General features: G+C 39.4%; 1 protein-coding gene across 1 annotated transcript in view; it reads left to right on the top strand.

Moving 5' to 3' along the window:
* mcoln1b (mucolipin TRP cation channel 1b) overlaps positions 1-14,905 on the top strand; it is a 58,419-nt gene that overhangs the window by 6,509 nt on the left and 37,005 nt on the right. The window contains exons 2-3 of the mRNA XM_061973507.2: positions 11,738-11,967; positions 12,537-12,698. Of these exons, the coding sequence (XP_061829491.1) occupies positions 11,738-11,967; positions 12,537-12,698 (392 nt within the window). The remainder of the gene's footprint in view (positions 1-11,737; positions 11,968-12,536; positions 12,699-14,905) is intronic.

Raw genomic sequence — 14,905 nt, 5'->3', positions numbered from 1 at the left:
GAGCAGTGCCAGAAACTCATCGACTCCATGCCACGCCGCATTAACGCAGTAATTGAGGCAAAAGGAGCTCCAACCAAGTATTGAGTATTGTACATGCTCATATTTTTCATTTTCATACTTTTCAGTTGGCCAACATTTCTAAAAATCCCTTTTTTGTATTAGCCTTAAGTAATATTCTAATTTTGTGACACACGGAATTTTGGATTTTCATTTGTTGCCACTTCAAATCATCAAAATTAAATGAAATAAACATTTGAATGCATCAGTCTGTGTGCAATGAATAAATATAATGTACAAGTTACACCTTTTGAATGCAATTACTGAAATAAATCAAGTTTTTCAAAATATTCTAATTTACTGGCTTTTACCTGTGTGTGTGTATATATATATATATATATATATATATACACATATGTATATATATTAGGGCTGCAACAACTAATCGATTAAATCGATTAAAATTGATTATAAAAATAGTTGGCGATTAATTTAGTCATCGATTCTTTGGATCTATGCTATGCGCATGCGCAGAGAATACTTTTTTTTTTTTAATGAACCTTTATTTATACACTGCAACATTTACAAACAGCTGAGAAACAATAATCAAAATAAGTATGGTGCCAGTATGCTGTTTTTTTTCTATAAAATACTGGAAAGGATAGAAATGTAGTTTGTCTCTTTTATCCGATTATTAATCGATTAATCGAAGTAATAATCGACAGATTAATCGATTATCAAATTAGTTGTTAGTTGCAGTCCTAATATATATAGATATGTACACACAGTCATGGTCAAAAGTTTACATACACTTGTAAAGAACATAATGTCATGGCTGTCTTGAGTTTCCAATACTTTCTACAACTCTTATTTTTTTGTGATAGAGTGATTGGAGCACATACTTGTTGGTTACAAAAAACATTCATGAAGTTTGGTTCTTTTATGAATTTATTATGGTTCTACTGAAAATGTGAGCAAGTCTGCTAGGTCAAAAGTATACATACAGCATTGTTAATATTTGCTTACATGTCCCTTGGCAAGTTTCACTGCAATAAGGCGCTTTTGGTAGCCATCCACAAACTTCTGCTTGAATTTTTGACCACTCCTCTTGACAAAATTGGTGCAGTTCAGCTAAATTTGTTGGTTTTCTGACATGGACTTGTTTCTTCAGCATTGTCCACACGTTTAAGTCAGGACTTTGGGAAGGCCATTCTAAAACCTTAATTCTAGCCTGATGTAGCCATTCCTTTACCACCTTTGACGGGTGTTTGGGGTCATTGTCCTGTTGGATTACCCAACTGCGTCTAAGACCCAACCTCCGGGCTGATGATTTTAGGTTGTCCTGAAAAATTTGGTGGTAATCCTCCGTTTTCATTGTCCCATTTACTCTCTGTAAAGCACCAGTTCCATTGGCAGCAAAACAGGCCCAGAGCATAATACTACCATCACCATGCTTGACGGTAGGCATGGTGTTCCTTGGGATTAAAGGTCTCACCTTTTCTCCTCCAAACATATTGCTGGGTATTGTGACCAAACAGCTCAATTTGTGTTTCATTGTTGGTATGTATGTGTGTGTCCAAGTTAAAGGAAACGGCAGGCTGTCTTCTTCTAATGGATTTATTACAATCTTTGCAAACTGGGTAACGTTTGCTGTGGTCTGGAACAACATGGCACATAAACAACTGTGAGAAATGCAGCCAATATTACATACAGACAATGTGTCATGAGACATGCAAATATAAATCAAATACACAGAGGATATAAGTAACGGAAATTAAATTAGCTCAAATATACGTACAAACGAGGCACAATGATGTAATATGTACATACAGCTAGCCTAAAGAGCATGTTAGCATCGATTAGCTTGCAGTGATGCACTGACCAAATATGTCTGATAAGCACTCCAGCAATTCATTAAATCAACAAAGCTCAACTTTGTGCATTCGCGCACAGCATAAAACGTTTGGTGGACAAAATGAGACAAAGAAGGAGTGACATAAAACACACCTTTCTGTGGCAGCATCGGAGAAATTTGTACATACACACCACAAACTAGGATGAGTTCAAGGATCGCTGAAATTAGGAGGACAAAACGGTGCTTGCCAAATACTCTCATCAGTGAAGCATGCATAACATAAACAGTGGGATTTCTAACAATTAGGAACGTTTGTGTCATGTTTGTTCTACTACAGAAAATATATTAAAACAATAAATATATTTTTTTCTTCGTCTTTTTCCATTTTCACACATCTCTGAAAGAAGTCCAGGGAGCCACTAGGGCAGCGCTAAAGTAGAGCCGCGAGTTGCTTACCCCCTGCTAGTCGCTTGTCAGCCGGGGTACTAAAAACATGGTAGCCAAAGGGGGTCGGGGAATGTGATTAAACGACATTAATCGGCAATGGCGATGCTTATTCACGAAAATTGGCCGATCGAGCGGCATATTTGTCGTCTTCATTTAACAATAATAACAAACAAAATGTCTTTAAATTACGAAATGAAACTGTCAGACTTGAGGGCCCTGGCCAGGGTTTACATCCGCCCATGGCATTGTGTACCTAGCAAGCGTCATCACTGAGATAGCTGAGTTCCTGCAGGCTCAGGCTAAAATAGAATGTATGGAATGCGATCTATTATTCCCTTTATTGATTTTTCTGCTCTGACAGATTAGATTGTCCGCGGTTTGAGAGTCCATTTCAGTTGATGATGTCACCAAATCTCTCGGTTACTTAAAGACATTAATATGGACGAGCTTGGAGAAAGTAACTGGATTTAGTCAATGCTGAAAGAGCCAGACAGAGAAGATTAAGCACTTACTAACCAATCATTACAATTGACCCTAGGGCAGGTGTGTCTAAAGAGCGGCTCAGAATAAAATAAATGCGTTATGAATTAGCTATATTAGTGTATATTACACTTTTTTGTTCTGTCATCTGTAACATTAAGCAAAGATGTTGATGTTTTGTTCAGATAGCCTAGCACGGGGGTAAGCAACCCGCTGCTCTTTAGTGTCGCCCGAGTGGCAAAAATGGCCCAAAACCATCGGAAAAAAGTTTGGCGCCATACCACGGCCACATCTTATGACGTAGGAAACATTTTTTTGCAATTTATTATCGCTTAGATGTATAGTATTTGTCATTTTACCGCGACTCATTTGGCCAAAGTCCCTAAGAGGAGTTTGTTAAAGTACGACCCCTTTTTTTTCCCGAAAAAATGGCCAAAAACCATCGGAACGAAATTTGCCGCCATACCACGCCCACATTTTATGGCGTAGGAAAAAGTTGTTCGCAATTTATCATTGCCTATATGTGTAGTATCTGTCATTTTAACCGCGACTCAATTGGTCAAAATCCTTAGTAGGAGTTTGTTAATGTACGACCCCTTTTGTTTTCCGAAAAAATGGCCAAAAACCATAAGAACGAAGTTTGCCGCCATACCACGCGCACATTTTATGGCGTAGGAAAAAAATTGTTTGCAATTTATCATCGTCTATATGTGTAGGATCTGTAATTTTAACCGCGACTCATTTGGCCAAAGTCCCTAGGAGGAGTTCGTTAAAGTATGACCCCTTTTTTACCCGAAAAAATGGCCCAAAACCATCAGAACAAAATTTGGCGCCATACAACGCCCACATCTTATGGCGTAGGAAAAAATTGTTCGCAATGTATCATCCCCCATACCTGCAATATGTGTCATTTTAACCATGACTCATTTGGTCAAAGTCCCTAGGAGGAGTTTGTTAAAGTACGACCCTTTTTTTTTCAGAAAAAATGGCCAAAAACCAGCGGATCGAAGTTTGGCGCCATACCACGCCCACATCTTATAGTGTAGGAAAAAATTGTTTGCAATGTATCATCGCCTATATGTGTAGTATCTGTCATTTTAACTGTGAATCATTTGGTCAAAGTCCCTAGAAGGAGTTCGTTAAAGTACGACCCTTTTTTTTCCGAAAAAATGGCCAAAAACCATCGGAACGAAATTTGCCGCCATACCACGCCCACATTTTATGGCGTAGGAAAAAGTTGTTCGCAATTTATCATTGCCTATATGTGTAGTATCTGTCATTTTAACCGCGACTCAATTGGTCAAAATCCTTAGTAGGAGTTTGTTAATGTACGACCCCTTTTGTTTTCCGAAAAAATGGCCAAAAACCATAAGAACGAAGTTTGCCGCCATACCACGCGCACATTTTATGGCGTAGGAAAAAAATTGTTTGCAATTTATCATCGTCTATATGTGTAGGATCTGTAATTTTAACCGCGACTCATTTGGCCAAAGTCCCTAGGAGGAGTTCGTTAAAGTATGACCCCTTTTTTACCCGAAAAAATGGCCCAAAACCATCAGAACAAAATTTGGCGCCATACAACGCCCACATCTTATGGCGTAGGAAAAAATTGTTCGCAATGTATCATCCCCCATACCTGCAATATGTGTCATTTTAACCATGACTCATTTGGTCAAAGTCCCTAGGAGGAGTTTGTTAAAGTACGACCCTTTTTTTTTCAGAAAAAATGGCCAAAAACCAGCGGATCGAAGTTTGGCGCCATACCACGCCCACATCTTATAGTGTAGGAAAAAATTGTTTGCAATGTATCATCGCCTATATGTGTAGTATCTGTCATTTTAACTGTGAATCATTTGGTCAAAGTCCCTAGAAGGAGTTCGTTAAAGTACGACCCTTTTTTTTCCGAAAAAAATGGCCAAAAACTAGAGGATCGAAGTTTGGCGCCATACCACGCCCACATCTTATGGCGTAGGAAAAATTTGTTCGCAATGTATCATCCCCCATACCTGCAATATGTGTCATTTTAACCATGACTCATTTGGTCAAAGTCCCTAGGAGGAGTTTGTTAAAGTACGACCCTTTTTTTTTCAGAAAAAATGGCCAAAAACCAGCGGATCAAAGTTTGGCGCCATACCACGCCCACATCTTATAGTGTAGGAAAAAATTGTTCGCAATGTATCATCGCTTATATGTGTAGTATCTGTCATTTTAAATGTGAATCATTTGGTCAAAGTCCCTAGGAGGAGTTTGTTAAAGTACAACCCTTTATTTTTCAGAAAAAATGGCCCAAAACCATCGGAACGAAGTTCGGTGCCATACCACGCCCACATCTTATGGCGTAGGAATTTTTTTTCCCGCAATTTATAATCGCCTATATGTGTAGTATCTGTCATTTTGACTGTATATTATTTGGTCAAAGTCCCTAGGAGGAGTTTGGTAAAGTACAACCCCTTTTTTTCCCGAGAAAATGGCCAAAAACCATCTGAACAAAGTTTGGCACCATACCACGGCCACATCTTATGGCGTAGGAATTTTTCCCCCCGCAATTTATAATCGCCTATACGTGTAGTATGTGTCATTTTGACTGTATATTATTTGGTCAAAGTCCCTAGGAGGAGTTTGTTAAAGTACGACCCCTTTTTTCTCTGAAAAAATGGCCAAAAACCATCGGAACAAAGTTTGGCACCATACCACGCCCACAACTTATGGCGTAGGAAAAAATTGTTCACAATTTATAATCACCTATATGCATACTTGCCAACCTTGAGACCTTCGAATTCGGGAGATTGGGGGGTGTGGGGGCGTTGATGTGTGGGGGGGAGGAGGGTTGAGGTGGGCGGGGTTGGGGAGGGCGGGGTTTGGTGGTAGCGGGGGTGTATATTGTAGCCCGGAAGAGTTAGGGATGCAAGGGATTCTGGGTATTTGTTCTGTTGTGTTTATGTTGTGTTACGGTGCGGATGTTCTCCCGAAATGTGTTTGTCATTCTTGTTTGGTGTGGGTTCACAGTGTGGCGCATATTTGTAACAGTGTTAAAGTTGTTTATACGGCCACCCTCAGTGTGACCTGTATGGCTGTTGATCAAGTATGTCTTGCAGTCACTTTCGTGTGTATGCAGAAGTCGCATACAACATGAGACTGGGCCGGCACGCTGTTTGTATGGTGAAAAAGCGGATGCGTCGACAGGTTGTAGAGGACGCTAAAGGCAGTGCCATCACGGCACGCCCTTAATATTGTTGTCCGGGTGAGAATTGGGAGAAATTCGGGAGAATGGTTGCCCCGGGAGATTTTCGGGAGGGGCACTGAAATTCGGGAGTCTCCCGGAAAAATTTGGGAGGGTTGGCAAGTATGCCTATATGTGTAGTATCCGTCATTTTGACTGTATATTATTTAGTCAAAGTCCCTAGGAGGAGTTTGGTAAAGTACAACCCCTTTTTTTTCCGAAAAAATGGGCAAAAACCATCGGAACGAAGTTTGGCGCCATACCACGCCCACATCTTATGTTTGCAATTTATCATCACTTATACCTGTAGTATCTGTCATTTTAACCACGACTCATTTGGTCAAAGTCCCTAGGAGGAGTTCGTTAAAGTACAACCCCTGGATGACGAAAACCTGTTCGTTTTCAGGTATAGGTACCTGAGACTTTGATGTGTTGATACATGAACATTTTTTGGGATTTTAAAAGTTGCTCTAGAGCAGGGGTCCCCAAACTGCGGCCCGCGGGCCGGATCCGGCCCCCCAGCATCCAAAATCCGGCCGACGGGAAGTCCCAAGTTCAAAAATGTATTTATTTTTTAAATTATTTTTTAAATGTTTTTTTATTTTTATTTTTTATTTTTTTTAATCTTTCCTTTCTAATCCATTTTCTACCGCTTGTTACTCTTGGTGTCTCCTAGCCGCTCAGGCCAATCATACTGTCTAAAAATGAATTTTCCCATCGATAACGTGACAATGTTAAATGTTGATGAACATCAATGTTAATTGATGTTAAATGACAAAACGGATTATAAAGACAATGTATATATGTATGTATGTATGTATGTATGTATGTATGTATGTATATATATAAATTGTTTTAACCCAATGCGGCCCCCCGAGTCAAAAAGTTTGGGGATCCCTGCTCTAGAGAGACAGTTTTGAAATTTCATTTTCAGGACATCCAAAATATAAATTTTTTCGCCATACCTGAGGCAGCTGCAAAATATGGGGACTCATAAAAGCCTCCAAAAGTACAAAAGAAAAAACACAGCAATTTCAATAGGGCCCCCTTCATTGCTGCTCGGGCCTTAAATAGAGCCACAAAAGTATAATTTAGAGGAAACAAAATATGATTATACTAAGTAATAATAACATGTTTGTTTTTTAATAGATGTATAAATTTTTTTTGCCTTTTTAAAGAAAATATATGCATCATCACAGATTATGCAAATGTTATGATGACGTCATGTTGACCACGCCCCCACTGCTACAATCCAGGGGAAACCCTGCACTGCACTGTATACATACATGACACATCAAGGGACAAGTGGTAGTAAATGGATGGATGGAAGTTGGTACGCAAACATTTATGTCACTTTGACCTGTATTGAAGACTCTTGTTGGCAAAAACTGATGGAATCATACGAAAAGTGGGGCATAAGAAAACCAAGTGTGATATCTGTTTATTGTTGTAATGACTAACCACAGACCAAAAGAGTATCAGGCGTGTGCAAGCTAATGATATCCGCTACAAAGACAATGAAAACTGAGCATAATTGTCCTGTTGTTACTCGTGTATTTGGTCTTGTGCCAGGTTCTTAAGGCAGGTGTGCCCATTATGTCGATGGCAAGCTACCGGTCAATGATGGAGGGTGTGTCAGTCCATCGCCAGCCAGGCAATAAAAAAATAGACCTAAAAATGAGCGATCATCAATCTTCACCAAGACGTCACTTTCGTCACTTGATTGACATTCACGGCACCCCGAGGGTCTTGTGAGGTGACTCTGGCTGCAGCCAGATCATTATTAAGAAAAAACGACCGACAGGAAGGCGAGAAACACTTTTTATTTCAACAGACTCTCGCACCGTACCTGCCGTCAAAACTCTAAAGGCCGACTGTGTCATGGCTGGTTACACCAGTCCATGCCTTTTATGTTGGGTTTTGTTGGTGTTCGTCAAGAAAAATGTAGTGCTTGTTCCTGTTCCTTGGTGGCACTTCCTGTTGTGTTGTTTTTTTCAGAACTACTTTACACATGCCTTCAAGCACTTTTCCCCTCATTTGTTTTCTGTTGGTGATTAAGACTATTTAAGATGAGCGTGAGCCACCATTCTTGGTCGGGACTTTGTTTGGAATGAATATTCTTCATTCTGCCGTGTGTTTTGCTTTATTCCAGCATTCCGTTTTGTTGTTTTGCGCCTGTCAGTTTTAGTTCAATTTTTGCATAGCCCTCCCTATGCTTCGGTGCCTCATTTTTGTTTGTTTTGAGCATCATTAAATACTCTTTGCTGCACGTTGCCTCCTCGATCTTTTGCATCTCGGGAACGCGCCGCTAATCGCCGTCATGCGACCCGAGCGTCACAAACCGCACAGTTCCTGTCGTCACATTAAAAGCGAACAAAATAAGAGTCTCAGAAAGCTGGCGCGCACAAGCGAGCAAGCTACTTAGTTTGCCGCCAATGTATTTCTTGTAAAGTGTATAAAAAGGAGTATGGAAGCTGGACAAATAAGATGGCAAAAAGCAACCACTTTCATGTGGTATTGGACAGAAAGGAGGACTTTTTTTCTCCTCCATTTGAAAATGGGGACGTGATAATCACTACTGTCTGATTCCAATCAATGCAAGTCATCAGAATCAGGTAATACACCAACTTATTTTCTTGTCTGCACGAAAGAAAGGAATCTATATGTGTTAAACATGCTTTTATTATCATTAAACACCTTTAACTTGTTACCAAAAAACAGCTCTTTTATAAATAAATATAAACATGTGTATATTTATATATATACTTAGGCTGTGATCTACATTTCTGCCAGTGGGTGCTCGGTGTGTGTGTATGAGTGTTGTCCCGATACCAATATTTTGGTACCGGTACCAAAAGTTTTTCAGTACTTTTCAAAATAAAGGGGACATTAAACATGTTTCTTATTGAAATTTTGTCCCTAAATAAAATAGTGAACATACTAGACAACTTGTCTTTTATTAGTAAGTAAACAAACAAAGACTCCTAATTTAGTCTGCTGACATATGCAGTAACATATTGTGTCGTTTATCATTCTATTATTTTGTCAATACAGTGGTAGGGAATGAATTATTAATCTACTTGTTCATTTTACTGTTAATATCTGCTTATTTTCTGTTTCAACATGTTCTATCTACACTTCTGTTAAAATGTAATAATCACGTATTCTTCTGTTGTTTGATACTTTACATTAGTTTTGGATGATACCAAAAATTTGGGTATCAATCTGATACCAAGTTGTTACAGGATCATTCATTGGTCATATTCAAAGTCCTCGTGTCTCCAGGGACATATTTCCAGAGTTTATAAACATAATATAAATTTAAAAAAACGAAAGAAGATTTTGTGATGTTAAAAAATGTCGATGTAATCATAGTAGTATCGACTGGATATGCTATTGTACGTGGCATCATTACAGTGTAGATCCACCAATGGCGTTTGTTTGTATTGTAGCGTCCCGGAAGAGTTGGTGCTACAGGGAATTCTGGGAATTTGTTCTGTAGTGTTTATGTTGTGTTGCGGTGCAAATATTCTTCCAAAATGTGTTTGTCGTTGTTGTTTAGTATGGTCTCACTATATGGCACATATTTATGACAGTGTTGGCATTGTTCATACTGCCACCCTTAGTGTGACATGTATGGCTGTTGAGTAAGTATGCGCTTCATTCGTTCGTGGGCAGTGTGATCAAAGTCAAGATGATTGTGTCATTAGTTTATTAAAGCCTTGGTTAGATTTTGTCAATTATAGACTATTTGATTTGTGACTCTTTTATCATGTGAAATGGACCAAACATGCCTCTAAATTAATAAAATAATTTAAAAGAATGAAAGTTGCTGTCAATCCCACGTGGGTGCTCGGCATTGTCCTTGGGTGCTAGGGCCCCGAAACACCAACAGGATCGACGCCTATGTATATGTATATATATATATATATATATATATATATATATATATATATATATATATATATGAGTGTGTGTGTGTGTATATATATATATGTATATATATACAAACCCCGTTTCCATATGAGTTGGGAAATTGTGTTAGATGTAAATATAAACGGAATACAATGATTTGCAAATCCTTTTCAACCCATATTCAATTGAATGCACTACAAAGACAAGATATTTGATGTTCAAACTCATAAACTTTATTTTTTTTTTGCAAATAATAATTAACTTAGAATTTCATGGCTGCAACACGTGCCAAAGTAGTTGGGAAAGGGCATGTTCACCACTGTGTTACATCACCTTTTCTTTTAACAACACTCAATAAACGATTGGGAACTGAGGAAACTAATTGTTGAAGCTTTGAAAGTGGAATTCTTTCCCATTCTTGTTGTATGTAGAGCTTCAGTCGTTCAACAGTCCGGGGTCTCCGCTGTCGTATTTTACGCTTCTTAATGCGCCACACATTTTCGATGGGAGACAGGTCTGGACTGCAGGCGGGCCAGGAAAGTACCCACACCCTTTTTTTACGAAGCCACGCTGTTGTAACACGTGCTGAATGTAGCTTGGCATTGTCTTGCTGAAATAAGCAGGGGCGTCCATGAAAAAGACGGCGCTTAGATGGCAGCATATGTTGTTCCAAAACCTGTATGTACCTTTCAGTATTAATGGTGCCTTCACAGATGTGTAAGTTACCCATGCCTTGGGCACTAATGCACCCCCATACCATCACAGATGCTGGCTTTTGAACTTTGCGTCGATAACAGTCTGGATGGTTCGTTTCCCCTTTGGTCCGGATGACACGATGTCGAATATTTCCAAAAACAATTTGAAATGTGGACTTGTCAGACCACAGAACACTTTTCCACTTTGCATGAGTCCATCTTAGATGATCTCGGGCCCAGAGAAGCCGGCGGCGTTTCTGGATGTTGTTGATAAATGGCTTTCGCTTTGCATAGTAGAGCTTTAACTTGCACTTACAGATGTAGCGACCAACTGTATTTAGTGATAGTGGTTTTCTGAAGTGTTCCTGAGCCCTTGTGGTGATATCCTTTAGAGATTGATGTCGGTTTTTGATACAGTGCCGTCTGAGGGATCGAAGGTCATGGTCATTCAATGTTGGTTTCCGGCTATGCCGCTTACGTGGAGTGATTTCTCCAGATTCTCTGAACTTTTTGATAATATTATGGCCCGTAAATGTTGAAATCCCTAAATTTCTTGCAATTGCACTTTGAGGAACGTTGTTCTTAAACTGTTTGACTATTTGCTCACGCAGTTGTGGACAAAGGGGTGTACCTCGCCCCATCCTTTCTTGTGAAAGACTGAGCATTTTTTGGGAAGCTGTTTTTATACCCATTCATGGCACCCACCTATTCCCAATTAGCCTGCACACCTGTGGGATGTTCCAAATAAGTGTTTGATGAGCATTCCTCAACTTTATCAGTATTTATTGCCACCTTTCCCAACTTCTTTGTCACGTGTTGCTGGCATCAGATTCTAAAGTTAATGATTATTTGCAAAAAAAAAAAAAAGTTTATCAGTTTGAACATCAAATATGTTGTCTTTGTTGCATATTCAATTGAATATGGGTTGAAAATGATTTGCAAATTATTGTATTCCGTTTATATTTACATCTAACACAATTTCCCAACTCATATGGAAACGGGGTTTGTATATATGAGGTAGATCACTTCAACTTGGTCATTTGAAAAGTAGCTCGCCTGCTGAAAATGTTTAGTCTTAAGGTATGCTGCTGTTAAGAGAAAGAACGTCTCGGCCATCTTCTCTTTCAGAGAAGGACAGACTTCTTTCCTCCACGACCGACTACGGGTCTCAGGACCTTCTTGGGGCTAGTCTTGTGAGCGCCGACCTCCGCCAGCTGCAGGAGCAGGAGGAGGAAGAGTCCCTGAGGAGGAAGCTCAAGTATTTCTTCATGAGCCCGTGCGACAAGTACCACGCCAAGGGACGCAAGCCCTTCAAGCTGGGCCTGCAGCTTCTCAAAATCGTCATCGTCACAGTGCAGGTAAGGCAGCTTTGGCAGGTTTAGATACTCCAAATCCTTCCTTCATACCCAGAACATGGCCTAAATGCAACCTATACGGCTAATTTCCGGACTATATATTTTCCTGTGCTTTGAACCCTGCGGCTTATAAAACGGTGCAGCTAATTCATGGATTTTTCTTCGCTGACAGCCATAATGCACAATGTTTTTAAACAAAACAAGCAAATACACTGAATAGGTATTATTGTTTGGGAGTAATTGATTTGAGATAAAAGTGTTTTGAGTTTTAAAGCTCCCGTAAAATTAATCCCGTAAATTGAGGTGCTACTGTATGCAAATTACCTTGGTTTTATCTAAAGTCCCATCACGGATATTTTGTCGGCGTCTCCCCACTCATCTTTTCACTGGTTTATGCATTAACTTGATCACTGACTCACCTGCGTTTAGACATGACTAATGAGATATTTCTGTGATCAATCACATGTGTCATAATGATACGACATCGCCTACCACTTTTTGCTGCTCTCTTATTTTGCTTTCAGTCGACTCTTTCCGTGTTCATCGTTTGTTTTGTTTTTCTGGCCTTTCAGCTGGTGCTCTTTGGCCTGAGCAACCAGATGGTTGTGACGTTCAAAGAGGAAAACACAGCGGCGTTCAAACATCTCTTTCTGAGGGGTTACCGTGACAACACTCCTCAGGCGGTCCACACGCAAAAAGAACTGTACAGCCACATCAACTTTGCCATTGCGCAGGTAGGAACACTTGCTTTGTTTTTTTTAATTGCTTTATTGCAATGGTTTTGCAAAACTATACAATATTATGTCCTTTTAATATTGCCTTTTTTTTAAATAAACAATTGCATATATATATAGAAAAAAAACACCCCCATCTCTTTACTTTGATGCATACATCCAGTACATACATATACACACATACTTGTCAGGAGCTTAAAGGGAACTTTAGCCCATGACGGTGAGTAAAATGATAATATTTAATATAAACTGAAGGCGCACTCACAAGGAGAGGAGAAAAACAAAAGAAGGCGAGTGCAACAGTTTAGGCACTGAACTTATTTTTTGGAGGTAAATAGACGGTCACTACTAGGGATGATACTCAAAACCGATTTTCCCGGTTGTTCGATAAGAAAAGAACCGAGTCTTCGGACTCGAATCCCTTTTTGAGAACCGGTACCCGTTATTGAGACCACTAAAGAAAAACTAAAGAAAAAGAGTTGGTTCTTTATTCGAATCCCTGGGAACGAATCCCGTCCCGACCAGAAATGCTCCGTGGGACATCACAAGAAATGACGTCACGTAGCTCAGTCATTAGGCGCAGATAACGAAAGCAGGAAAAACAATGGACCGGAAAAAGCGCTCCAAGGTGTAATAAAGTTCAAAACAAAAGGTATAATCCAATGAATAACTTTACTGATAGATTTGAGCAGGGTACAAACACACTTTTACGACCAACCGGAAACATAGCAACCAGGCTAGCAACGCACCTCCTTTATGGCAGCTGCCGCAACGTTCTTAAAGCAACCGCAGCACAAACATATATATATACAACTCAATGACATGATCTCCCTTTTTTAACTTTTGTTTTTCTTTCCTTGTAAACAAAACAAAATCACACTGTATATGTGTTGTCTGTCTAATTATAAATAATGCAGACGAGGCGTGTTGGCTGAGTTCTTGACGTTTACTTTCACAGCATGCTCATAACCTCATTCTTAGCTGCCGGCGTGACGACATGCAACAACACTTTTCGGGGCTACCGCGCATGCTCGTCACTGCCGTTGCATGCTGGGTAGTTTAGTTCTTATATTCCCTAGCTCATAACATCACATATTTCCCCCTATAAAGAAATAATGTTAACTCAATAAAGTGTATTTCTTTTTTTAGCTTTAACTTTTCATTTTTTAGCATTGTAACCACATTTGCAAACAACTTTTCTCTTCATAGAATTTTCTTTCAATAAAGAAATAAAGTGCAAAAATGTCAAAGCATCATAACAAACAGTTATGTCAAATAGCAGCAGAAGTGCACTTTTTGGAGAGCCGTATTATTTTCAGTTTTGTGCCCAAGGGACTGATTTTGTTCAACACTATATTATTATTTATATACCTATAGTGATCACAGAGACAGGTTGTTTTTGTGTTACTGTATATATTTGTTTTTCTGAAAAATCCCACTTAAAGGGGAACATTATCACCAGACCTATGTAAGCGTCAATATATACCTTGATGTTGCAGAAAAAAGACCATATATTTTTTTAACCGATTTCCGAACTCTAAATGGGTGAATTTTGGCGAATTAAACGCCTTTCTATTATTCGCTCTCGTGACGTCACATCGGGAAGCAATCCGCCATTTTCTCACTTTTGTCGGTGTGTTGTCGGAGGGTGTAACAACACGAACAGGGACGGATTCAAGTTGCACCAGTGGCCCAAAGATGCGAAAGTGGCAAGAAATTGGACGAAATTTGTTCAAAATACGAGGGTGTGGGGAAAGCCGACGAAATGGTCAGTCGTTTGTTCTGCACACTTTACCGACGAAAGCTATGCTACGACAGAGATGGCAAGAATGTGTGGATATCCTGCGACATTTAAAGCAGATGCTGACATCAACTCCAAAACTGGACAGATCAGCTTTCAGGAAAAGAGAGCGGATGAGGGTATGTCTACAGAATATATTAATTGATGAAAACTTTATTCATTACTCGCGGTTTTACGTAAATTATTTTACATAAACTGTGTTTACCAATAATTTAGCTTAAAAACATTTATTTTTTTCAATCATTCGAGTACATTCGGGTAGTCTTGTGTAATGCAGTATTTTGTGTGTATTTAGGTATGGTTAACCTGAGTGCTGAAATCGTGGAAAAATATATGTTCTTAGCGCGCCTGAAATGGGCTGTCTGCACTCTCAAAGTGCATGTTGTTGCCAAATGTATTTCATATG

The sequence above is a fragment of the Nerophis lumbriciformis genome, linkage group LG22, assembly GCF_033978685.3.
Source record: "Nerophis lumbriciformis linkage group LG22, RoL_Nlum_v2.1, whole genome shotgun sequence".
In the NCBI taxonomy this organism is placed as follows: domain Eukaryota; kingdom Metazoa; phylum Chordata; class Actinopteri; order Syngnathiformes; family Syngnathidae; genus Nerophis; species Nerophis lumbriciformis.
This window is presented reverse-complemented; position numbering and strand designations above follow the sequence as displayed.